This window comes from Pleurodeles waltl, chromosome 10, assembly GCF_031143425.1.
Source record: "Pleurodeles waltl isolate 20211129_DDA chromosome 10, aPleWal1.hap1.20221129, whole genome shotgun sequence".
NCBI classification, from domain to species: domain Eukaryota; kingdom Metazoa; phylum Chordata; class Amphibia; order Caudata; family Salamandridae; genus Pleurodeles; species Pleurodeles waltl.
The window spans coordinates 244,013,196-244,040,364 of NC_090449.1; the positions used below are offsets into that span (position 1 = coordinate 244,013,196).

At 46.4% G+C, this 27,169-nt stretch overlaps 1 protein-coding gene across 1 annotated transcript in view; it reads left to right on the forward strand.

Annotated features, from left to right (window-relative positions):
* The first annotated feature begins 18,864 nt into the window (after positions 1 to 18,864).
* Positions 18,865 to 27,169, forward strand: part of OTOA (otoancorin) — a 291,404-nt gene continuing 283,099 nt past the window's right edge. The window contains 1 exon segment of the mRNA XM_069212309.1: positions 18,865 to 19,302. Coding sequence (XP_069068410.1) covers positions 18,865 to 19,302 — 438 coding nt within the window.

The window sequence follows — 27,169 nt, forward strand, 5'->3', positions numbered from 1 at the left end:
CCCGGGAGCGACCCTTGCCTACGGGGTCGCTCCCCCTGCGTGACATTGGCGCCAAAAAACAAATCCCCGGTGCCTAGTGGTTTCTGCCCCCTTGGGGGCAGATTGACCTAAAATTGGCCAATCTGCCCCCAGGGGGGCAGAAATGGTCTAAATACAATTTGCCCCCCCCAGGGGAGCGACCCTTGCCTGATGGGTCGCTCCCCATCTCTAAAAAAAGAAACAACAAAAAAAAAAAAACACAAAAAAAAAATTGCCCTGGCGCCTAGAGTGTTCTGCCCCCCCCCGGGGGCAGTTCGGCCTAATAATAGGCCGATCTGTCCCCCGGGGGGGCAGAAATGGCCTAAAATAAATTTGCCCCCCCAACCTCCACCCCCCCCGGGAGCGACCCTTGCCTACGGGGTCGCTCCCCCTGCGTGACATTGGCGCCAAAAAACAAATCCCCGGTGCCTAGTGGTTTCTGCCCCCTAGGGGGCAGATTGACCTAAAATTGGCCAATCTGCCCCCAGGGGGGCAGAAATGGTCTAAATACAATTTGCCCCCCCAGGGGAGCGACCCTTGCCTGATGGGTCGCTCCCCATCTCTAAAAAAAGAAACAACAAAAAAAAAAAACACAAAAAAAAAATTGCCCTGGCGCCTAGAGAGTTCTGCCCCCCCCCCGGGGGCAGTTCGGCCTAATAATAGGCCGATCTGTCCCCCGGGGGGGCAGAAATGGCCTAAAATAAATTTGCCCCCCCAACCGGCACACCCCCCCCCCCCGGGAGCGACCCTTGCCTACGGGGTCGCTCCCCCTGCGTGACATTGGCGCCAAAAAACAAATCCCCTGTGCCTTGTGGTTTCTGCCCCCTTGGGGGCAGATTGACCTAAAATTGGCCAATCTGCCCCCAGGGGGGCAGAAATGGTCTAAATACAATTTGCCCCCCCAGGGGAGCGACCCTTGCCTGATGGGTCGCTCCCCATCTCTAAAAAAAGAAACAACAAAAAAAAAAACACAAAAAAAAAATTGCCCTGGCGCCTAGAGTGTTCTGCCCCCCCCCGGGGGCAGTTCGGCCTAATAATAGGCCGATCTGTCCCCCGGGGGGGCAGAAATGGCCTAAAATAAATTTGCCCCCCCACCCCCCCCCCCCGGGAGCGACCCTTGCCTACGGGGTCGCTCCCCCTGCGTGACATTGGCGCCAAAAAACAAATCCCCGGGGCCTAGTGGTTTCTGCCCCCTTGGGGGCAGATTGACCTAAAATCGGCCAATCTGCCCCCAGGGGGGCAGAAATGGTCTAAATACAATTTGCCCCCCCAGGGGAGCGACCCTTGCCTGATGGGTCGCTCCCCATCTCTAAAAAAAAAAAAAAGAACAAAAAAAAAAAAACACAAAAAATAAAATTGCCCTGGCGCCTAGAGGTTTCTTCCCCCCCTGGGGGCAGATCGGCCTAATAATAGGCCGATCTGCCCCCAGGGGGGGCAGAAAAGGCCTTCCCAAAAAATTGCCCCCCCTGGAAGCGACCCTTGCCAAAGGGGTCGCTTTGTTGCGTGACATTCGCGCGCAAAAACAAACTCCCTGGTGTCTAATGGTTTCTGCCCCCCTTGGGGGCAGATTGGCCTTATCAAAATAGGCCAATCTGCCCCCAAAGGGGGCAGAAATGGCCTAAATATATATTGCCCCGTAGGGGAGCGACCCTTGCCTAAGGGATCGCTCCCCACCTAAAAAAAAAGAATTCATCACAAAAAAAAAAAAAAAAAAAAATGGTCCCTGGTGCCTAGAGGTTTCTGCCCCCCCTGGGGGCAGATCGGCCTAATAATAGGCCAATCTGCCCCCAGGGGGGGCAGAAAAGGCCTTCCTAAAAAAATGCCCCCCTGGGAGCGACCCTTGCCCAAGGGGTCGCTCCCTTTTGCCAATTTCAAGAAAAAAAAAAAAAATCCCTGGTGTCTAGTGGGGTTTCAAAAGCCGGATTGCAAGCAATCCAGCTTTTGAAACCTGTGAGAGACTTCAAAGGGAAGGAAATACATTTCCTTCCCTTTGAAGCCTCTCGGGGCCTCCCCCATGGGATTGAAAAAGAAATGCAAAAGCATTTCTTTTTCAATCGCGCTGGAAGCTCTGCTTCCAGCGCGATGGGGGAGACCCTGTGACTAATCAGCGCGCGCTCGCGCGCTGACGTCACAGGGGGGGCTGGGGGGGGTCGGGGGTGGGAGGGGAAGGGCTTCCCCTTCCATCCCTGACTTGGGGGGGTGGGGGGGAACCCCACAGAGGGAGCGAGAGCGCTCCCTCTGGGCTGTGTGCCGAGGACGTAGTGGTTACGTCCTCGGCACAGCAGCACTGTGCCGCAGGACGTAACCACTACGTCCGCGGCACAGAAGGGGTTAACTGGCAGTTTGCTGCTGGTGTTGAAAGTGCATGTTTCAGTCTATGTATCAGAATATTTTAATGAAATAGACTAGGAAGATATTTGGGATTCACTTAAAATGTGCCCTAATGTTTCTTTCTACAGCACTAACCATAATTTCTATCACAAAATTAACCCTTAATTTTGTTCCTTTCTAAACTAAGGGCCTCATTACAACCCTGGCGGTCAAAGACCGCCAGGGCTGTTTTGACGATTGTACCGCCAACAGGCTGGCGGGACAATCTGCCGTATGACAACCGCGGCGTTAGCGCTGCGGTCGCACCCCCGGGACTGGCGGTTTCCTGGCATGGTTGTCCCGGCGGTTTCCCGCCATGGTTGTCCCGGCGGTTTCCCGCCATGGTTGTCCCGGCGGTTTTAATCTGCCAGGGCACTAAAAAGTGTGCTTTTTGGACCAAGAGCTACCTTCCTGCCACACCTGGAGTAATTCCGTTCAGCAGTTCAGGCTGGAGTCATGTCTAAAATCTCTATGGGAATTAAAATGAGAAATGCACTTTTTGAACCCCCCTTTTTCTCGATCCCAATTTGATGGATCCAACCAAAACTTACCATGCACAAGAGCCAATATGACACCATTTTTTAAAAAATATCATGAAGATTCGTCAAACAGCACCAAATATATAGGCAAGTCAAAAAAAGCTTTTCCTATGGAAATTAGGTCCTAACAATAACAACTAACTGACGACTGCCAGTAGGTTATATACACACACACATATATATACATACTTATATGTATACACACACATATATAAATACACACACACACACACATATATATAGATATATATATATATATATGGGTTAGGGGTGGGCAGTGATAAAGGGATTTTTTTTTTTAGGGTTTAGGGGTGGGTAGTGGTAAAAGGAGGTAATGCTATTTTTTAGGGTTTAGGGGTGGGTAGCAGTTAAGGGGATTTAAGGGTAAATATATGGTTTAGGGTTGCGCAGTGATAATGGGAGGTAAGTATAATTTTAGATGTTGATTGCACTCTATTTTTCAGGCTGCCCAAGAACTGGTAGAGCGAGGACAGTTTGCGATGACCTTCTTAGAAGTGAAGTCTTCTTTTGAATCATAGATTTTCTATGATATTTTTGTCTGATTAAAGATTGTCACATTTCTACTTTATAATTGTTGGTCCTGATTGAGGTATGGGAATTTTAAGTGTGTATGGTCCACTGAAACGTTCCTCGACATTTTTAGTCTACCTACTGTTGTCGGCCAATTAAGAACAAAAGATTAGAGATCTCCTTCCTGGCCCTGGGACTGTGATACACAACAAGGGAATGTTTTTATGGTTTTCTGGTTCTGATTTTGAAGGTCTTTTGGGGGATTTTTTAATGGAAAATTATTTATTAATTGGAAAACTATTCTATTTTGTTCTTTCTTGGATGAATTACAATTATTGATTCATTAGAAATCAAGGATTCGAAATGGTTGTGTCTATTTGAGCTCCTGTTTTTGGGTTGAGGAATAAAATAATGATATAACCTTATTTGTATTATCTGTAATCATTTAAATGAAGTTGTCCACTTGGAAGAGTTGTTGGTTTGATTGTATATTATTGCTTTAGATCTGGATTTGCATATTTCTATTTTGATTTTGATAACTTTCATATCTATCTTAATTACAGACTTACCTCCATTGATAGCGCAGGGATTGGTGAGTATTGTTCGAGAAATTATAAATAAATAAAAAAAGATTTCGTTTTTCATTAACATGGATGTGTGCCAATAATTATTAATTATTCCTTCCTTCAGGAAGAATTAATCACTGGCAAATATCTAAATGGTAATATACATACATATACAAAACCTTTATTTTGCACAGTTTTTATTGACAGAAGTTCTGAATTACTTGTATATTTTCTTTTCTGTAGCACTTCTTGATTTTCTCCTGTTTGAAAGGTAATTATGAAATTACAAATTCAATAAAAGGCTGCATTTGGCATTGCATATTAACTATTTATGCATACATATACTGTTCAGGTCTACTGCCCACCTCATAATATCGACGATTTGGTTGTTTGCATTCGCCACAATGGTTTTCATGTTCTTGTGTGAGTTCAGATTGTGTCACACAGGAAATATCAAGCAGAGCCATAAGAAAAAAATTAAAAACAGAGGTGTGGTGAGAAAGGAGAAGTGAGGGAGGAGGGGTTTGTAAAGGTAAAATGAGTCTCTGACAGTGGTCATGGAAGTTAAGCAAAGGCAGCAAATTGAGCAGGCCAAGACTGATAGACTCATTAGAGTATGTTGGTAAGTGATGGGCAGAGAACAGAGCGTAACTTCACAATGAGATTCAAGGGAGTGTCCCCTATGCTGACAGTCCTAGCTGAAAAGTACCATGAGTGGCCAAGTCACGTGTGCAGCACTGAAACAGGAGACACTCGTCCCTTACCACCATCATTGTCTAAAATTCAGACTTTCAAGTTGGGGTTATGCTACAAAGCGTTTTTCATAATTTACATGAAACACAAGGACTGTACCTTTGTAAAATGTAAAAGTGTGACACCTAGTTGAGGTCTGGAAATATATCGATTGTTTTTTCCACCCTTCGTCAAACCTCTACAAAAAGTTTGTTCATGTATTTGTTAGGTATGGAGCAAATGTTCAGGTTCTACATCCTACTAATTTTGTGGGAAATTACCTCCAAATCGAATTAATACCTCTCACAGCGGAAAGGTTGAGGAGATTGCCACCCCCCAAAGAAGACATTTTGACTTTATGCAAAATTCCAAAACCGTCAGTTATTAATTATCATAAGAGTTTGAAAGGAATTCATGTGTTTGTTATAAACTTTTGAATAATGACCATTACTGAAAAAGATGCACTTGATTGTTGAAAAGTTATACTTAACTTTTGCAACGTTTTTATAAATAAAGTACGAGAACGTGTTGCATAATCACGAAATGTATCAGGGTTTTTTAAGAATGGTAAATGACAAAGCAAAAGCGCTGACCTGATTTTGGGTGTCTTTTAAAAAAAAATGTACCAAGGATTTATCTTTACCAGAGGTTGTCATCACATGTTTCCAGTTATGATTAGGCCTGGACCACTGGAGTCATGCTCGCTAAGGTTTCATGCTTTGAGATTACTCATTATACTGGTGTTATACGCTGTGTAGTTTTTTGCCCTTTTGGAGCTCTAACTGATGGATGACAAGAGTACCACACGGATTTTTCTCATGCCTTTATCATTGTACCCACTACAATTAGCAGGGACTTTGTAATCTGAGAGAGGTTATCTATAAGGTAACCTTATCACCGACATAGATTATCGCTGCACGGTGTTTCCATTATAGAGTGGAGCTATTGTTGGACCTCGTCCAAAAATGTGTAGATATTTGCTCAGTAAATATTGAATGGAGTTATTTAAGATACTCAGTCCCTCCAACATGTAGGTTTACCTATACACAAGCGTTCAATAGAAGTAAACCTAAATGTTTTTGTATTGGCAAATCAAAATAAAAATCACACAGAACAACACATTACCTTTTACAACAACTGCCACTTTTGACATATTGTTTTCTCGCCCAAATAATATGTTTTATTCTAATATTACTAGAATCATTGGCTGTAACATATTTCTACCTACCAGTGTGGGAAAAAAACCCTGAACCAGTTGTGAAATCAGATTATAATTTCACAGTCTTGGTGGGGCTATGGTCAAGTCAGGGTTCAACTCACTTCTTGCCTGTCCTTTATGATCCAATGGCTAAATCCTGGCTTTTGTGCCCACTGAATAGCTCCAGGTAAAATTAAACCTTATACCCCCTGATTGTCTGATTCACAAACATTTGGTGGTCATAAAGTATACTTACAACTGCAAATTGGATTTAGTTTCAGAATTCCCAAATCCTTATTTGCATCATTACGATTTAAGGGTTGTTTACTCTATATACTTGTTACAACAACACAAGTACAGTATATATTTAATGTTGGGAATATGAGTGTACCTAAGGAAGTGGTGAGAGCAGGCAACCATAAAGCTGCGATCAATCATAAAGTGCTAATAAAGCTATTCGCTAAGCAATGGTGTTTCCTAGGTTAATTGATTCCAGACTATATCCATTGACATGTTTAAGTTGTGTTAGCATTATGTTTGGGATGTGAAGAGGAAGGAGTTGTCAGGCCAGTCTACAGGAATTGAGGTTTTATCATGATCACCACCACGTTCGATGTGAGGAGGTCAACCTTGGAGCTTTTTTGTGAACTGTGGTTTCATCTAATTGAATGGGACTAGTATTGATAGCGCGTCCAGTGTTTATAAATTACTTGTACTTGGACACGCTGGAGGTCGGTGAACCTTTTAACCGAGTTGGGTTCTCCTCATCCAAGAATAGTCGGATCACTCAAATCAATAATCAATAACCATTATAATCAATACCCAATACTCTATTAATAGATCAATCAACACATTAGGAATCAATAACAATCAGTATTTTGACACACCATGACCTTTCAGTCATGAATAACCACACCAGTTTGTTAAAATGAATGAATTCATTTCCCTATATTAACAAAGCTAGCACGATATATATGAGTCTCAAAATCAAATGATATACATATACAAACATTACTAGCTGTCCACAGCGACGGAAGAAACGCAATTTACGCAATATTTGGATTATAATGCACTCGGTTATAGCAATGCAAATCACTAATATAAGTAATTGAATTTGACTAATTGCATACATCGGTCAGCATAACAAGATTTCAATGTAGCATGGTGCATCAAGTGAATACCTCAACTAACCTCTAATTAGCATTGGCATGTGGGACTTCATGCAAAACAAATTTAGTCAACACAAATTTAGAAAACTTCTAGCTTGGGCCCTGTCAAAATAAGCAGTTGGTACCTAGAAGGAAAACACAATGCATAATACAATTATCCTTTCATATTTACCAAATACAATCAGCATTCAAGAAAAGTCTTCGTCCTTCAGGTATCGGTTCCGTCAGCATGGGGCAGATTTCAAAGGGGCAAAGTTAAAGCAAGTTTCCTTGCGGCAGCAAGGAAATTGGGGCAAAAGTTACTGCATGGACAAGACGGGGCAAAATTAAAGTTAAAGTCTCTAGGGTGAGAATTCTTTAAAGTCCCTTTCCCTGCGACAGAGAAAAGGCATCAAAGAGTCTTTAAAATTGGCGTTTTGAATCAGGCTTCAAAATGGCATCAAGGAAAATGGCTGACTTCTCTTGTCCGGTGGGTTTAAGTAAGAAACATTCCAAATTCTGTAGGGTCTTCCATTGGAGGGTTCATAGGGTGGCTTCCTTTTGACCAATGAATAGTGTCTTTCTCTTAGTACTCATCTATGCATAAGGTGTCCTTGGAGCCTTGGAACACAAGTTGCAACAAAGTTTGCCAATTAATTCTATATCAGAGCTTTTATTGTCTGCACCTGCAGAAGTTGACCTTGCTTCAAAGGGGATGAAGCTAGCCTAGCACGAAACCTTGAGATAAGTGTATTAGTCATTTCTACTGGAAAAATACAACCTTAAAGTAAAAGAATATGTCTTTGTTAATACAAGTGAAAACCATGCAGTAAAATTTGAGACCAGGCAACTAGGCCAAAGCCTCTGCTAAATTTAAGCTAAGCATATAACAGTTTCAACAGGAAAATCATAGAATATATTTGCAATTATGACGGATTACTACATTGTCAATTCTTCATGATTAATTAAGCTAGTTTATAATAATGGCGAACTACCTCGTGGGCACATTTTCCCACGTACATTATTTTTCTTTGCTAAAATCACACTACCTTATACGATTTTGATACATGATGTATGAATATTTGTTAGTCTTTCTTTTTCTGCGTCATCAGTATTGAGTCAAAATAAGGTTAAAGTAAAGCAGCTATTTCTTGTTCGTCTCCCAGAGAAGGTTGATGTCACCTAGGAAAATGCTATTATTAATGATGATTAAGGATTCGATGAAGAATTTTAAAAACGGTTCCACAAAGATTTTGTTGTCCCCAGAGTGGTAATTACATGGAGCTCTGTGAGAGAATGAGTGATTGTTTTTATTTTGATCTAAGGTTATTGGAAGAAGCAGTATTTATCATCGTCTTCAGACTCTTGCATTTTATGGAGCTTTTATGAATTTCTGATACTACGGGCCATATTTATACTTTTTGACGCAAAACTGCGCTAACGCAGTTTTGCGTCAAAAAAATTAGCACCGGCTAATGCCATTCTGAAGCGCCATGCGGGCGCCGTATTTAATCAATGACGTTAGCCGGCGTTAGCCGCCGGCGCTGCCTGGTGTGCGTGGAAAAAAACGACGTACACCAGGCAGTGCCGGCGTAGGGGGATATGGAGCTTGGGCGTCAAAAAATGGGGCAAGTCAGGCTGAGGCAAATTTTTCGCCTCAACCCGATTTGCGCCATTTTTTTCGACTCCCAACCCCCATAGAAATGACTCCTGTCTTAGCAAAGACAGGAGTCATGCCCCCTTGCCCAATGGCCGTGCCCAGGGGACTTCTGTCCCCTGGGCATGGTCATTGGGCATAGTGGCATGTAGGGGGGCACAAATCAGGCCCCCCTATGCCACCCAAAAAAATAAAAAAAAATACTTACCTGAACTTACCTTAATGTCCCTGGGATGGGTCCCTCCAGCCTTGGGTGTCCTCCTGGGGTGGGCAAGGGTGACAGGGGGTGTCCCTGGGGGCATGGGAGGGCACCTCTGGGCTCCTTCCGAGCCCACAGGTCCCTTAACGCCTGCCTTGTCCAGGCGCTAAAAAACGGCGCAAAAGCGGCCGTACGTCATTTTTTTTGACCCGCCCACTCCCGGGCGTGTAAATACGGCGCACATGCCTCGGAGTCAATTTTTTAGACGGGAACGCCTACCTTGCATCTCATTAACGCAAAGTAGGTGTCCACACTAAAAAATGATGCAAACTCCATGGACTTTGGTGCTAGACGCGTCTAACGTCAAAGTATAAATATGGAGTTAGTTTTGCATCGGAATTGCGTAAAAAAAAACGACGCAATTCCGGCGCAAACAGAGTATAAATATGCCCCTACATGTTTTCTCTATTTTATTATCCACACAGAATATAGAGTATTTAGATCGAGGATAAGAAAAGCAGATGTAGCACTTGTTGAGAAGATTCGTTCAATGAGGTTTTGGTCAGGAACTGAGGATCCAGGATTTATGAGTTGATTAACTATGTGATCATCAGGCTATGTTTATTGTAGATCTGAATTTATGCAGCAGGCACTTGATGGAGGAACGTATAGTGCTAATTAATGGAAAGTAATGTTTATTTACTTTTATTAGGTTGTCTCAGTGGGTATCTTTTCCGATGTATAGTGTTGCTCTCTTATGCCTGTAACTGTAGAGACAGTGGGGACTCCTTCGTCTATTCATGATTGGTTTGTCAGTATTCTTCAAGTGGGTCCTCAATGTTCTTCCTGGGTTTAGGCGTCATTGTGAAGATTCTCTGTTAATGAAGAGTCTGGATTCGATCATAGGTTTTAAGCTCATTCCTGCCTTTGTGGAGATTCAGTATATTTGTTGGCGAGCACATAAGGAAGACTCGTTGTTGAGATCCAGGAATAGACAAGAACCAATTGGCACACATTTTTCGTTTCCAGGTGGGATAGCTCTCCTCTTCAGTATTTTGCATAGATCATCTAAGTAGGACTGTGGTGGTGGTCTCACTGTGAGACATTAGGTATACCAACTGCTTCTGCAACAACAAGCAAAAATAGTTGTGATTTGACACTTGAAAGGTACTGTGTGTTTGAGTGTAAAGAATCAAGGGCCTCATTACGAAGTTAGTGGACCGACTGTTGGCCCACCAGCCCTGTGGAGAGGAGCACTGCTGTGTGGAGTTGGCGGTCTCCATCCCTGCCCAATGACAAGGTTTCCACTAGGCTGACTGCTGAAAACCTCAGTAAACTGTGGTTTCTGCTGATCAGCCTAGTGGAAACTGTGCAGCGTCATTGGCCTCGGCTCCTAATGGAGCCGAGGCTAATGCCATCGCACAGAGGTCCTCGGAATACACACTATCTGCTGTAGCAGAGAGTGTGCATTTCAGGGGTGCTGGGCAGGGGGGACCTCTGCATTGCCTATGCCATGGGCAGTGCAGGTGTCCCCCCTGTGGCCTCCAGCACTGGGTTTCCCCCAGCCTTTCCTTGGGGGGGTCCACGCTATGGAAAGGCTGACAAACAGGTGCTGTGATCTCAGCGCTGCCGTGGCTGACCATGAGTCTGACCGCTGTCAGCCCGTCAGGAACTGTGTTCCTGGCCGGGACGGCAGTCCGACTGCCAGGGTCATAATGTGGCGGTTGGTCTCCTTGGACTGCCAGACTCATAATAAGGTCCTAAATCTTTCACTTTGCCCCTGGTGACTTCTCCCACCATCCCTTGGAAAATGTACAGATTACCAGACAGCATTGGCATTGCTTGTCACTTTTTAAGTATTCATTCAGAATGCAGATATTAATGTTTTCTCTCAGGGCAAGAGGACAGTGTGAATAATACTTGTCTCCTCTTTACTTGCAACCATATCATAAAGAAGCCCGCTTGAATCACAGGAGAAAGGTTTAAGTGAAGTCAGTTTGTTGAATATATATTTTTTGCATCAAATTTGTTTTATTGTTAACATTTGTTTCTCTGTGTGACACTACAGTGCTTATAAATGGACGCCAGACCTGTTCAGACGGATCATGGCCTATTTGAACTCCAAGGAAGTCATGATTTCTATTTATGGACTGCAGGTATGTGCTCCTGTGAAGACATTAGATTAGTTTAAGCGATACATGTATTAGCATTTTTTTACCCCTTCACCTAAACTTCAAGCTATCTACTTTTGTCCTGGTTGCAGGCCATTTTATTTCACTGTGATTTCACTTTTGCATCTGTTTCTAGTAAAGAAGTATTGTCCAGTGGAAGAGGGTCTCGCAGGTATGCACTGATCGTTTGTAGAGTTTGAGGGACTAACTAAAAGCACAACCAAGCTTCCTGATCTCTGTAGGGTCACACTCCACTTCTGAAAACATTTTATTTTGCACTGTTTGGAGACTGAGTAAGTTTTAAATGGTAATCAGGGTGTTTTTTCATTGCTACAGTTTAAAACTTCACCTAAAAACACTATACTATTCCATGGTGCATCCATGATTGGCATATTTGATTTACTAGTAAGTCCCTGGTAAAGTGCACTATGTGTGCCCAGGGCCTGTAAATCAAATGCTGCTAGTGGCCCTGCAGCGCAGATTGTGTCACCCACATGACTAGTCCTGTAAACATGCCTAAGACCTGCCACTGCAGCTTCTGCATATGCGGTTTTAAACTGCCATTTGACCTGGCAAGTGCACCCACTTGACAGGTCCAAGGCTTCCATTTGACTACATGTACATCATCCCTAAAGTAGGTCCAAGGCAGCCCTATGGGCAGAGTACAGTGTATTTAAAAGGTAGGACATGTACTGCTGTGTTTTACTTGTCCTGATAGTTAAATACTGCTAAATTTGTTTTTCATGATTGCAAGGCCTATATCTCCCCTAGGGTAACATGGGGATTGCCTTTAACTGCCTTTTAAGTGTAGTTTCCAATTGCGAGCAGCTAGAGATATTGACTTTGGGGTAACTGAACTCCCAATTTTAAAATCCATCTTTTGGATTTTTGAATTGGAAGTTTTAAAATACCACTTTTAGAAAGTGGGCATTTTCTTGCTCAAACGTTCTGTGCCTCTGCCTGACTGTTGAATACACGTCTGGGTCAGGATGACAGTTGGGCTGTTTGTGCATTCACTCTAGACAGTCACTCAAAGGGATGTAAGGTGTGCCCTGCATAGCCTGATGGCCCATCACCATGCTCATGGGTCTTCCTGAGCTACAGTTGTGGGAGGAGCTGACACTTGCACCTGAACAGGGCTGTGCCTGTCCTCAGACAAAGCAGTCTCCAACTCCCTGGGGTGTGTCTGGGGGCAGGGCAGAGAAAGGCTGGATCCTGTGCACTACAAAGACTTCTCTTTGAAGTTTGCCTACTTCAAAGACAGAAATGGGTATAAGTACTGGACTTCTGACACCACATAGATAGAATCCTTCTGGACTGAGGCAATTCTACTGGTAAGAAGCGCTGAATGCTGTAAGAGGGACTGCCGCTCTGCCCGTTGCTCTGTTGTGCTGACCTACTGCTTGCTGCTTCTTTCCTGGGACTGGGACTTGGCTTTCTACATCCTGCTTCCAAAGGCTCTCCAAGGGCTTGGACTGAGCTTGCCTCCTGTTAATAAGTCTCAGGGACATCAAAGACTTCATCTGCTCTCTCTCTTGCTGAGACTCCTGGCTTGCCAAGTGGTTCCAGATCCAGGTCCTGTGCCCTTGGGAGTGAGTTCTGGTACAACAATGAAGAAACTAGTACATCAACTTCCAGAATGACTTTGGAACTGGTGTGGCTCTCTGACCCTACACCACTGCCTGCACCGGAGCCGTGGTCCTCGCTGAGTGCAACAACTATGACCTACAATGCAGGTCTGACGCCGCCACAGTACCTCTGAAGTCCAGCCACAGCGTGAGTCCATGGTGCCATGTCAACGCCATCCGCGGCACCCGACTCCACCGCAGCACCTGTGTCCCCATGGTGTGATTGCGACACCTCGAAGTCGACACCTCGTGTCTTGATCTGCTGGATTCATTGACTCGCCTTGTCGTAAGAAACCGATGCCTCACCGCCAACGCTGTATCACCTCCTCTGCAACCGTAAGGACCCGATGCCTCACCTCTCCTGCCTAGCAGTAAGGAACTGATGCCTCACTTCCCCGTTGGCAGTAAGGAACCTCCCCATCTCCATGCAACATCTTTGTTTCCTCATCGTTTTCCAAGGAACTGTAGCCGAGGTCTACATGACTCCATGTCCAGCCGCACTACCCCATGGGTGGCGCCGGACTATTGGAAGCGACTCCATCTAGCCGTTTTGCTAGCCCCAGTTGGAGCTATTGTGTTTCTAAGTGCTATACTGCATTTAGGGGGTTATTATGAACACAGCGGGATTCCCCGCCGTGTTCATGCTGGCTGTCTAAACATAGACTGCCAGCCCCCTTGAGACCCTGCCGGCAGTATAAACAACATTCCACTGGGCCGGCCGGCGGAAACAGTGTTTCCGCCAGCCGACCCAGCAGAATGCTGGTCCAGGACATTGCCGACTCAATGCCGCAGTGCGGCGGGTGCAGCAGCGCCCCTCACGCAGATCACTGCCTGTAAATCAGGCAGTGACCTGTGCGATGTGGCCCATAGGGGGGCCCGCAGCACCCCTTCTGCCAGCCTTTTCCTGGTGGGTGAAACTGCCAGGGAATGGCTGGCTGAACAAGGGTTCTTTATCCGGAGAGCAGTGCCTGGCAGTGGTGGAGGGCCACCTGTGGCCGTCCCCACTGTGTTCATTATGTGGCGGTAGAGACCACATTGCCGGTGGCAGAAATTTCCACCGCCGCCGGCATGACGGTCTCAACCACCAAGTTCATAATGACCCCCTTAATCTTTGAAATTTGTTATCTTTTATTGTGCATGGTGGATTTTTGTTGTTTTGGTCTCGTTTTACTTATATAAATATTGGCTATTCTTCTAAACTGGTGTAAGTCCGTTTGCACTGTTTTCACTGTGTTACTGTGTGTGTATGTGTACAAATACTTTACACATTTCTTCTGAGATAAGCCGGACTGCTTATGACAAGCTACCAAAGGGGTGAGCAGGTGTTATTTGAGCTGTGTGGCTCCCTTACCCTGATTAGAGTGAGGGTCCCTACTTGGACAGGGTGCAAACCACTGCCAACTAGACAGACATTCAAAAGTACTACAGGAGTACTCTGCAATGCCTTTGCACATATGCTCTTAAGTGGTTGCCTATGACTTACATACTGCCACATGTATTCTGTGTCAAACAACTGTAAGTAAACTATCACTCGCAATGCATAATTTTGATTTGCCATACTGAGTCGGTTTACCATTGCATTTGTTACCCAAACTTTAATATTCTAAATATTCGATTTTTTGCTCCACAAATTAACTTCGTATCATCAAAAAAAGAATGACCTACGTGTTTTCTCAATCAATTTCTTTTATTCAAATTAGAAGCCATTACATCGTCATGTAAATAAAATCCCAAACAAAAAACATGATCACAGCTAAATCAAATCATTGTTATCAGTGTAAGATTAACTTTAAGTAAATATTTGACAACCTTCTTTAATGATTACAAATGGCTAAGATTACTGTGTAAGGGACTAAGGGCCAGATGTAGCAAAGGGTTTTTCCCATTCTGTGTCAATGGGAAAATTTGTTCGTACATTTGGCCCCTAATGTATCACTTTCATGAAGCAAGAAAAAGACATCATCAAACTAACATGACGCAATGTGAAAACTGTGGTTTGAGTTCAGACCTGTAGAAGTTTGAAAGAGTATGACAGGAGGAGAACCAGGATCGAAGCTTGGAAGAGTGCAGGTACCAATTCTCCTCCCTGCGTAATTGACCCTATGGACCAACAGAGTGCAGTAATCACTGTTTCGTGGTTGGCTCCCAAGTAGAAGGACATGTACCTCGCATCCCACTGCATCCTTTAGGCTTCCCTTAAAAAGAAAATAAATACAGTAAGTGAAGGAAAGACTTTTGTTGGCAAGCTGGATTGAGGAGGGGAATTTAAGTTAGGTTGAGGAACACTTGCAAACCCTGAGCACTGTGAATCCCTGGATGTAGCAATTTGTACATCCTTGGAGCCATCCTCTATATGCACTATTCCTAAACAGCTACTGATTATGAGGAGCAGAGGAAATGTTGGACGCATGTAACACTATCCCTTAGGTCGACAATATTCTATTAGACTGGAACTTTGCGTAAGACAATTAAGCAGGCAAAATATCCAGGGAATCAAAACATTACTTTCACTTTTTGGGAATTTGTTTTTGAATGTTACCGTATGGTTATACTTGATCCCCAAGCTCACCCAATGATTATTGAAATAAATTTAACATTAATTTCAAAATAACTTGAGTTGAGTTTCAGAGGCTGCTTATGCTGGTATGGGCAATATCTGATTTGTATTCTAACAAGCGGGAAGTAGTGCATTTTTTATTGGTTGTGTCTCAATGTCACCCTTGGTAACCTGTAAAAAAAAATCACAAAAAACACCCAGGATCACATGATGTTTGAACTAGGTATATACATTGTGGTGCCCAATTCAATCAGTGGGGCAAAAAGTGGGGGCTAGCTAGCACACAGAAATGCTACTGTGCTTGATGATCAAAGAGGTAACAAGTAGGTAGGTCTGTGTGTGTTCTGAATGTTCTGAACCCTCAATAACATGTTGGCCTGAGTATGAAAACCCTCCCAGCGCTTTTGAGAATGAATCCTTAGTCCTTGAGGAAGGCACACGTCTCTGTATTCCAGCTTCTGCTCTATGACTATAGAAGTTTGAGCTTTCATTGAGGCTGTTTCCCTAGTCTTAAGGCACCATCATATAGTCATGGACTGATGATTCTAGGTTATGGGCATGGAGAACCAGATCCTTTCACAGACTAGGAGCAGATGAATAATACTTGCCTCGACCTGCTTTCATGTGCTTATTTGTGCAGTTGGCGGTCTGTAAGGTTAATTACATTTAAGACTGAAGTTGGCTGAACTCTTCTGATTACAGGGACCTTGACCAGCCCATTGTACAGATTAGCTCAGTGCTGTAAGCAATACAATCTTGTTAAGGTTAAGCCACAACCCACAGGAAGGTGCACTCTGCATCGTTGGTGTCAGTTGTAAGGAGCTGCTCATCAGAAGATTTCTGGCAATGCATTCAAAAGCCACATACTATGGCCACACAGGAACTCAATGAGGGGCTGTAGGCATCTATGGAACAAGAGGAGAGGCAATATGGAAAACTGTGCAATTAGATCAACAGAGAAGATATGGAGGATTGGCCAGTATGTATCATTTAATTAAAAATATGAAACAATAATGATGGTGATTCACAATCTCTCATGATCTGAACAAGATTTTCAATTCACAATCGCCGCACCAGCATAATGTATACAATAAGCATTTATTACCCTCTTTTAGGAGTGCCTTGCTTTAGCTGAAGAACTTAACTATTTAAAGTAGTGCTTGTCTTTGGGTATGAGATTGCTGCGATTGGCAGTCAATGTTGTGACACTGAAGGGGCGGGGCGGAGCGCGGGGGTTTAACAAGGGAGAGGGAGGGTGAATCAAATTAAAAATAACATTTAAAAAAAAGCACTCACATGTGCCGCCACCGCCTTCACCGCCACTCTGCTCCTCTCCTCTTCTCTCCCTGCAGGCACAGGCTACCCGGCCTGCCCGGGGCCAATCCTGACGCTGCTCATAGCAGCTTCAGGATTGGCTTGTAGCGCCCAGCCAGGGCACTTTCAGGGAGATAGGGAGCCTGTGCAGGCTCTCTCCACCCCAGCATCTGTGTTGCTGGGCTGGAGAGAACCCTGTGTGGATGTGTGTCTGGCCGGTCTGAGATGACGGGCCAAACATACTTGCGCTCTGAGGGGGAGTGCTCGTCACCCCGGGGCCCTGCCCCTTTTCCACAAAAACAATATTAAAAAACAAAAGTTTATGATTGTTTTTGTCGAAAAGTATTGCAGCTGATGCTGTCGGCCGGGGAGGGGGGCTCCTCTGCCAATATGGAGAAGCCACCCCTGGCAGCAGAGAGGTGTGGGTAAAGGAACAATTAAAAAACAATACACTCCATGTGTGACTTCTATTGATCCATCTAAGGAACTTCATAGGTTGGTATGGTGAAGTCACTGAATATCAAAATTCACATAGGTTTTCAGATTAAGCAATAGATCAAAAATATAATTTTAAGATATACAATAATATAAGGCCAGTGCTATGTAAGCCAAACATTAAACATATGGCTAAAACATACAAAATACCATTCAAGTCAAAGTAGCAAAAATTAATGTATTAGACTATAGAAAAGAGATAACAGGATATTAACATCAGTAACCAATGCGCTATCATAATCAGAATGTTATCCCTTGGGGAAATGCACAGGTAGAATGATGTCAACAACGAGAACGTGGGGAGTAATTTTATAAATTCAGAAAAAAGTGTTTTTTTGCCATCTAGTGCCCGACAAGCATGCTCTGCATAAATATTTCAGATGCATGAACATACAATATTTTCTGTTCAGATCAATGTGACAAAACTATCCATAACTAATTGAAACCTACAGTCTTGGTAAATTAAGGCAGGTCACTGCTGGATATACATATCTCCTGGAACTGCGAATATTGATGTAAGGTTTTATTTAAGAACGTGAATGCAGTAGCTATGTCTATATGTATTAACTAATGAATTTGGCAGATGGTGGCCGCTCGGTTGTGAGGACATAGAGCAGGCCGTGTGGGGAGAGACAGGTGAGACAACGTTGTTTGAGTCTCTCTGCTGGCGGTGGCTGCTGTTGGGAGAGACCCATCATCAGTAGACCCCAGGTGGCCCAGATGAAGAGGTGAGGGGGGCATAGTCTGGCACTCTGCTTCCTAGCAGCGAGAGGCCGGGAGGCCCAGGCATCCTGCACACCAGGGCCTATACGCCCAACCTGGCCAGGCGAGGAGGGAAGAACTGGTCCAGGCGGGCAGGCGAAGCCCCCAAGGAAAAATGTGAGGTCTGAAGGACCCGCCATGGTGATACCCTGGAGATGGTGGCCGCTGAGGCAAAGGCAGCTGCAGCGTAGTGGATCTGAGGTGCTCCGGCTGGGACTGGCACCCGGGGCCGGCCTGCTAGAGGGGGCCAACAAGAGCGGCACAGACAGAAATAGGAGCAGAGGGGTCCGGGCCCCTGAAGAATCAGTCCAGCGGGGGACTGTTGAGCACTGGTCTCCCAGCAAACCCGCTGAGAGTTGGTGAGTGGAGTGGCCCCCACAACCACGCAGGGACTGGAGAGGAAGGGCCCCACCTGGAACGCACCAGCTGCACACAACTACACATTGGTGAGGCGGAGACTCATCAGTAGAAGGTGGCTGAGGCGGGACCGGATGTGGGGACTAACGTTAGTGGCAAGGGGTACCCTCTCCGGTCGCCCCACATGGGAGCCAGACAGACGATTGATGAGGGACTGCCCACAGAGCCCCCCAATGGGGAACCAACGTCTTAAACCCCAGGTGCAGAAATCACTCAGTCCTGACAGCGAACAGGGAAGGGGAGCTGATCCTAAACCAACCTACACAGCCCTCCAATGCAAGCTATACTGCAAAAGATACTGGAAGCGACTGAGGACTTGAAAAATACCCTTAGACAAGAGTTCAGGAAGGTGTTGACAGAACTGGACCACCGGAAGCTCGTGGACAGGGTGAAGACTACAGTGGAAGAGGTGACGAGCCTTGGAAACTAGCAGCAGTGTCAGGAGACACAGATAGCCCACCTCACTGGCAGAGTGCAGAGATTAGAGTACTGAGCAGAGGATGCCGTGGGCCACAGTCACCACAACAATGTATGCATAGTGGGGCTGCCAGAGGGGGCCGATATGGTGGCCTTCCTAGAACCCGGGATGAAATCTATCTTGGGAGAGCAACAGTTCACCTCCTTTTCCACACTGGAAAATGCACACAGGGTGCCTCCTAGACTCCTGGCACTGGGCCAGCCTCCCAGAACAGTAGTGGCAAAACTGCTGCATTACAGAGATCAGGACATTTTGTTACAGAGTGGATGGGTGGCGGGCACTTTTACTGTAGAGAACAGCAAATTCAACATGTTTCCCAACTATACAGCTGCAGTGCAGTTGAAGTGGGCTTCCTACTTATTGGTGAAGAAGGCATTGGGAGATGAAGAGGTCCAATACACGCTGCTCTTTCCCTCCAAGCTGAAGATAATGTGGGACAGCAAAAAACACTTTTGCCAGACACCAGAAGAAGCATGGAACTGGCATGAATCCTACAAAGGTGGTAAAATTGATTGTCCAAGGGTGCGCCCGGCGTTGCTCGCCGCCGGCGGAAGAGGCGCTTCTCTAAGGATAGACCTGTCACTGACCGCCTGAGGCGACCTACACAACTTCAAGTAACCCAGGATCAACATGCAGTGATCCAGACTATAGCATCACTGATGTAGTCTCCTGTCTCAGACAGAGAGAGGATCTATTCTAGTGATATCCACGAAACGGACGACACGTCTGATCTTGACTCTGTCATCAGTGTGAACGACGAGCTCCCTCAAGTGATGCCCCAGACAGCAGAAGACATAATCTGACATTTGTTGAGGGGGCCTACCCTCAGTCTGCTTATGGCCTCCGACTAGAGAGGCAGCTTGCAACTGGACGGTGTCGGCCCATTCAAGCTTGATGGACTATAAAAGGCTTTCAGACATCTTACCCCCCACTCACCCTTGGCCTGCCCCAGAAGGGCGACGATGAGAGACTGTAGAAGTTTGGTTCCACCGGTTTGGGCGGTTCACCGTTGCTGGACTGCTCTTGGGTTGGGGAGTTGGGTTCCCTTTTTCTTTTTTGTTGTGGCCCAGATATGCAATAGTTGTGGGGCTTGCAGTGTGGCGAAGGGGTTGGGGGATTGTGGGGGACGGGAGGGATGGATCAGAGGACACTGCAATTCACTAACAAAATGCTGAATAATGGTACTCCTAATAAATTGATGTCCTTGAACATTCGGGAGATGTGGACCACATTAAAGCGGCACAAAATACTGACCTATATGAAGAGGAGGGAGGTCCATGTGGCACTTCTACAGGATTCCCACCTCACGCAATCAGAGGCTGATAGTCTCCGCAGGTGCTGGCGGGGGCAACTCTTCGGCACTACTTACTTGGCATATGCCCGAGGCACTCTAATATTGGTGCGGGCTGGATTGTCCTCAGAGGCCACCATACTAGATGTGGACAGAGAAGGGCGGTATGTCCTAGTAGAGGGATGCCTTAATGGCAGACCAATAGTCCTGGGGAGTGAACATGCCCCTAACCAGGACCAGAATCTTTTTTGGCAGACTCTGTCGGCCCGACTGGTGCGATTCCCTGATGGGCCCTATGTGTTGATCCAGACTGGGCCCGCTCTTCTCCCCCACTACAGGAAGCTGCAACACTCAGAGTAGCAGAAGGCCTGGAGCAATGGTTAGACCACTGGGATACGGCAGATTCCTCTTGGTCCCAACACCCTCACAGTAAGGAATACTCACACTACTCTTCCCTCCACCAAGTCCACATGAGGATGGATCATATGTTCTGTTCCACGACACTCATGAGTGACATTCTATATACCGAATACCTGAGTAGAACGTTTTCTGATCATAGCCCATTGCTGCTGACACTAAAGACACTGGGGGGGCACCCCCCTATTCCAACATGGCGATTGTACCTTGGGGCCATTGAAGACGAGGTTTTCCACACTGCACTGGCCTATAAGCTGAAGGACTATTTCTCCCTGCAAAAGGGGAACGCTTCCTCTAGGGGAACGGATTGAGAAGCCCTGAAAGTGGTTATAAGGGGGCACTGCATTGGACATCCAGTGGGGATCAATAAGGATCTAGAGTTAGAACTTACCTGCTTAGAGACAGAACTGCGTAGGTGGGAGTCAAGACTGGGGACAGATCCAGGAGCTACTCGACAGCCAGCGGAAGTGCATGAAGTCCACACTGAAGCCTTAGAGCGCCTTCGCTGTCACGACTACAAGGTGACTTGGGCAAGCTGCATGCAGAAGAAGGCAGGGCCGGGAGATTACTAGCCTGGTTGATCAGACCAGAGAGCAGGGGCATCCCAATTAACCACTTGACAGCTAGAACCGGGACTCCGCTTTAATCACTGACAGACATCAACGATGAGTTTAAATCTTATTATGTATGTTTGTATATCGTGCCGGAGGTGGCTGACCTGGTCTGCAATTGGTGACGGTACCGGAGCAGGACGGGGCGGAGTTGGGGGCACAGATGTGTGACCAGGAAATGGGAACTGCCATCAAAGCTCAGGCGAAGTGAAAAACCCTGGGAACTGATGGACTCCCGCCAGAACTCTATCAGAGGTTTGCCAGAACACTTGCACCCCGGCTGGTAGAGATGTACACAGAGGCTTATGAGATGGGAAAATTGCTACCATCAACTAGGGAGGCCTTGGTGATCCCTCTTCCCAAGGGTAAACGGAATGATATGACGGTGGCTGATTACCACCCACTATCAGTGCTGAGCACTGATATCAAGGTGCTTAGCAAGGTCCTCGCGACTAGGTTGCTCCCACACATGCAGACCCTCATACATACAGACCAGAATGGGTTTATACCCACGCGTAGTACATCACATAATCTACAGAGACTCTACTCTCTCCTCTATGATGACCCACGCCCCCTAGGGTTGGCGGCTATGATAGTGACGGTGGACTTGGAAAAGGCCTTCAACACTATGGGGGTCATTCTGACCCCGGCGGTCCGGGGTCGGCGGTAGCACCGCCAACAGGCTGGTGGTGCTCCGCCAGGCATTCTGACCGCGGCGGTACAGCTGCGGCCAGAAGCGGAAAGTCGGCGGTGTACCGCCGACTTTCCGCTGCCCATGGGAATCCGCCATGGCGGCGCAGCTTGCTGCGCCGCCATGGGGATTCCGACCCCCTCACCGCCATCCTGTTCCTGGCGGTTCCGCCCGCCAGGAACAGGATGGCGGTGAGGGGTGTCGTGGGGCCCCCGTTAGAGGGCCCCACTTTGAATTTCAGGGTCTGCTCAGCAGACACTGAAATTCGCGACGGGTGCTACTGCACCCGTCGCACATCCTCCACTCCGCCGGCTCCATTCGGAGCCGGCATCCTCATGGAGGGGTGTTTCCCACTGGGCTGGCGGGCGGCCTTTTGGCGGTCGCCCGCCAGCCCAGTGGGAAACCCAGAATACCCGCGGCGGTCTTTTGACCGCGCAGCGGTATTCTGGCGGTTCCCTCCAGGCGGGCGGCTCCCGCCGCACGCCGGGGTCAGAATGACCACAATGTGCTGGGATTACCTAGAGGCGGTGATGCTGTGGAAGGGGCTGGGGCAGCGATGGTTATGATGGGTTAATCTGCTTTATACTTGACCCACGGCGAGAGTGAAGACAGGGCACACTATTTCGAGTGGCTATGATATTTGCAGGGGAACTAGGCAGGGCTGTCCCCTCTTGCCTCTACTGTTTGCCCTTGCGATTGAGCCTCTAGCGGTGACCTTCAGAGCGAGGGCTGGGGAATAGGGAGTGATTAAGGGCAGAACACCACACATTATCTCCCTCTATACTGACGACCGCCTCATTTATTTACGAGATGGGAACACATTGCTCCCACAGGTGCTGCGGATGCTGGAGGACTTTGGCAACCTTTCGGGCCTGAGCCTCAATCGTCGTAAGACATGTGTCTTCCCGATGATGGCAGAGGCGCCACGCCTGCTATCCTGCCCAGATGATGTGAAGCGGGCTCCCTGCACTTTTAAGTATCTGGGAATTCAGATCTATAAACGACACGAAAGACCTTTGCAAGGGCAACCTGGGGGAAGCATACAGGGCATTGAAATCAGCAGCAGCCTTTTGGCAATCGTTAAAACTCCCCATTATGGCTCGGATCGCCCTGTCCAAAATGGTGATGCTCCCCAGGCTCCTTTACTACTTTGCCAACCTGCCATTGCTCATCCTAGTGCCCTGGTTTCATACCCTGGAAGGGCTCCTGCGAGAGCTGGTGTGGGACACGGGGCACCAGCAAGTGGCACTGATGACGGTCTGCTTGCCGCCGGTGGGCAGGGAGCTTGGAGTGCCCAATTTTGAACTGTACCATGTGGTGACTAAACTCCAGTGGCTGGCGAAATGGCTGCACGGACTGGCCTCCTCAATGGCTTAATTAGACGAGGGACCTACCCAAGAGGCAGGTCTACTGGTCTGCCTACTACGGGGGAGACGGCCCCCTCCTGGATCGAACCTACTGGTGACTGCGGCACTGGCAGCCTGGCGCAGGGCACTCAGATGAATGCACAAGACAAGCCCCTATGCCCCTGCCCTCCTGCTGGTAGGCTTCTCACATGGTAAACCTTGCTCCTTATTTAGAGCACAACAGTTACAACATTGGACGGAGGCGATCATTGCAATGGTGAGGGACCTGTTTCAGGGTGGAATGTTGATCCCTTTGGTGACCTGACAGAACAGGCGACTTGCCTGCCGGCCAGTTCTTAATCTATGAGGCTATCGTACGAGCTCTGAGAGATATTTGGGGGGATGGAAGCGAGGAGCCCACTATGACCGCGATCTTACAGTCTATGTTGACACTGAGAGGCGGATCCCACCTGGTAACGTGGTTCTATAGAGCCTTGAAAGGGATGGCGCACCGTTCCTTGGAGGGACTGAGAGGTAGGTGGGACACAGACCTAGGGAGACAGTTGACGGACGCTGAGTGGAGACAAGCCCTGGCTTACCCACACAAAATCTCTCAAAACACCCGCTTGAATTATATGCAGTATAACTATGTCCACAGTACCTACCTTACCCCGCATAGAATAATCGGATATATGGCACAACATCAGGGGCATGCTGGTTGGACGACGCTGACTTTTGCCATATGACTTGGGGATGCCGGGGCTGCAGCACTTTTGGAGGGAGGTTATTGCTCGACTCAACAGCACTCTGGACAGGCAGATGGACAATGGCCCAGCTGTCTGCTTACTGGGACTTTTTGACAGGCCCCCTCCAAAAAAGGTGGGGAACAGATTTATTGACCTGGCGCTGGGACTGGCACATAGGAGGGTGGCGATGGCCTGGAAGTCTAGCTCGGGACCCAGGCTGGGTACATGAGTGGAAGATGTTACATCCTGGGCTATGGCAGAGGAGTGGGCCCTACATAGGGAAGAATTGAGAGGGATGAAGAACAGACCGATAGCCCCTTTGTGGGCGGAAGTGGTGGGAACGTGGGATACACTTGAGGCCACCGTAGACCAGTCTGCAAATGGGCTGCTCAGTCAGCGAAATTAGGATAACAACTGTACCAGACACCTAGGACCCCAAGGCACGAGCATGCCCGGCCCGTGACCTCTCGCCCCTCCCTCCCCTGCTTCTCCCACCCCGGCCGAACCCCATGCGGACACACCTGCAAACAAAGTCGTTTGGTTCACATAGCTGGGCAAGTTGTATTGTATGTTATGTTTGTTAATTACTGCACTTGAAGTGGATAGGTACCTGAGAGCTCAGAGTTGACACTGGTGGTGGGCAACCACCTGGTCTCCTGGATACACCGCACTGACTGGAGAACCATTGACAACCCACACTAATTGCTTCACCTATACACAGTGGACGAGGATTAATCATCAGTGTGGGGTTCATAGCAAATGATAGCAGTGTTGGTTAGCTGTTTAATAATTGTCATGAACATGTGACTTGTATGGCCATATCAGTTATGTTGATTCTCTGACTAAGTTGATGTACCAACCGAAATACCAATAAATAAACATGTTAAAAATATATATATATTAAATTTGTCAGGAATATTGCTCACACATTTGTGGGCTAAGATTTTAACTGAAATATACTTGATTGAATAATTGATTAATAGAGTACAATTATTGACTTATGTACTACTTGATCTATATTGTTGAATATGTTAAAATAGTCAGTCCTCTGTATGTCCGCAAAACCAATATCACAGGCAGCATAAAGATACTTTTCAGTGTCCCAAGTCGTTTTCTTTTATATTTTTGCTTTCCTTTATAATTTATTTTTCATTGATTTGGTGTCCACACTTGTGGTGCATACCTTTCGTCTTGTGGGAAGGAACATTCTCTGTACTTCATTGATCCATGACTATTTTAGCAGTCTTTGATTTTGGATTCACCCTGTAGGCTTTTATCTTCTAGAGATGGATCATGAGGTGTCTATCTATTTTTGGCAACATCACAAAATAAAATGGTGGAGGGAGTGTTGTAACCTTTCAAACACTCACCCCAGTTACAGATCTGGGTTTAATGCATTGGAATTTTGGTCGCCACGTCAGCCCAGTTTGGACCCAGCCACATGCAAATCAGTCTTGACCCTGTTCCACAGGGGAACAGTTCAGCTCGAACTGCCAGGCCAGGTCCTCCCTGGACGGGAAACAGGCATCCTGGGACCTGTTTCTGTGTATCACCCTTCATCAGCCAGGCTAGCTTGAAACCAGTGGTGCAGCGAGCAAGAGGCCCACTTGTGGGCATGCGCTAGCCACTTCTGACGCACAATGCAACATCACAAAACAAAATAAAATGATGGATGGAGTTTTGAAACTTTTCAAACACTCACCCCTCTCACACATCTGGGTTTAATCCATCATTATTTTGCTTGCCACGTCACCCTATTTTTGTTCATAAATACACTGAACTCCTTTAAAATCAGTACCATTACTTTGGGCTTTGGTGTGCATGTTTTTGTGAAAGCCACTTTCTTAATGTTTGGTAAGACTTCTTTAAGAGTGTTGATAACTGAGGCTATAAATCCAGCCTTAAAATCATTGTGAAGAAGTAAACAACAGATACCAATGTGAACATCTTACAATTTAGATCGCAATTTAGAGCGTCTCCCAGTCCCCAATAATGTGCTTCTGCTTTCTTCATATTTAAGATGATATCAACTTTTCTAGGAACCCGTGATATTGGTTAGCCGGTTCAAACGGAATTGTCAACTGCAGATGTAAATGTGCATGGTATTAATAACTGAAGTTCTTGTTTTTGTGGTCCTAAAATACTACGATGACACATAAAACTTCTTGTGTGGTATTCCTTTCAGTATTAGCCCACTCACACTGCCTCGTGATCTCTCAAGTCACGTGCACATGTGCTGTGCTTCTCTCTAGCTTTCTAGAAGCTCCATCGGTTTGCCACGAGTATGAGCAGATATGATTACATGCCCTTAGTTTGTAGCATTTGGGACGTAACACATTAAACAACATTTTATCTCTGGCATTCTCTCAGGCATTGGGGCTGATAGACAAGCCCCTTGCGCCGCCTTAGCACAATTTTTTTGATGCTAAGGCGGCGCAAAACAGTTCCGACCCAAAGCATATTTATAAAATGGCACAATGTCACCATTGCGCCAGTTAGAAAAGCCTTTCGCCTCATTATACCTGCGCCAGGTATAATGTATGCAAGGTAGGCGTTCCCCCGTAAAAAGCCACGCAGAAATGGCGCAGTGAAATCTACAAGATTTCACTATGCCACGCTGCACCAGCATAGCATCATTTTTTTTAAACGCCTGCTCTGGGCATGTGTTAAAAGTGAAGCTGTGCTGTTTCCTATGGGACCGTCTTAGCATTGCTGGACTAACGTCAAAACATTGCTAGTCCAGAAGCGTTAAGGGTTATCGCCACAATAGCATTGGAATTTTTAACTCTGTTGTTGACACTTTTGCGCCATGGAGCACTGTCTTGTAAATACAGAGCTCCCATGGCATCGTTAGGGGGGGTGCAGGGTGACGCAAGAAAAGTGGCGCATCAAAGCTGATGCACCACTTTCTTGCAAATGAGCCCCATCATTTGATACTGCACAACCTCCACCCTCATCTCAACCTTCAGCCTCTGCTTGCTTACAATTCCTAGACCGGGGACCTGCGCTTTTTTATCCTGTTTTGATTCAAGAACCTCAATGCAGAAAACTCAGACTTAGGAGCCCGATTTAGAATTGTCTCCTCATGTGACAGAATTTCTTCCCCACCAAGTCAGTGTTAGAAAATCTGTTTTATGCCAGACTGGTGAAGGTTTCTACACTACTGTAAAGTGCCTGAATCCACCATTAGAGGAGCCACTTTAGGAAGAACCTCCTTGGTGAAAATGTACTAATGGTATCAAAGCTAGTGAAATGACCATTTACATACTTTGGCACTATAAATACAC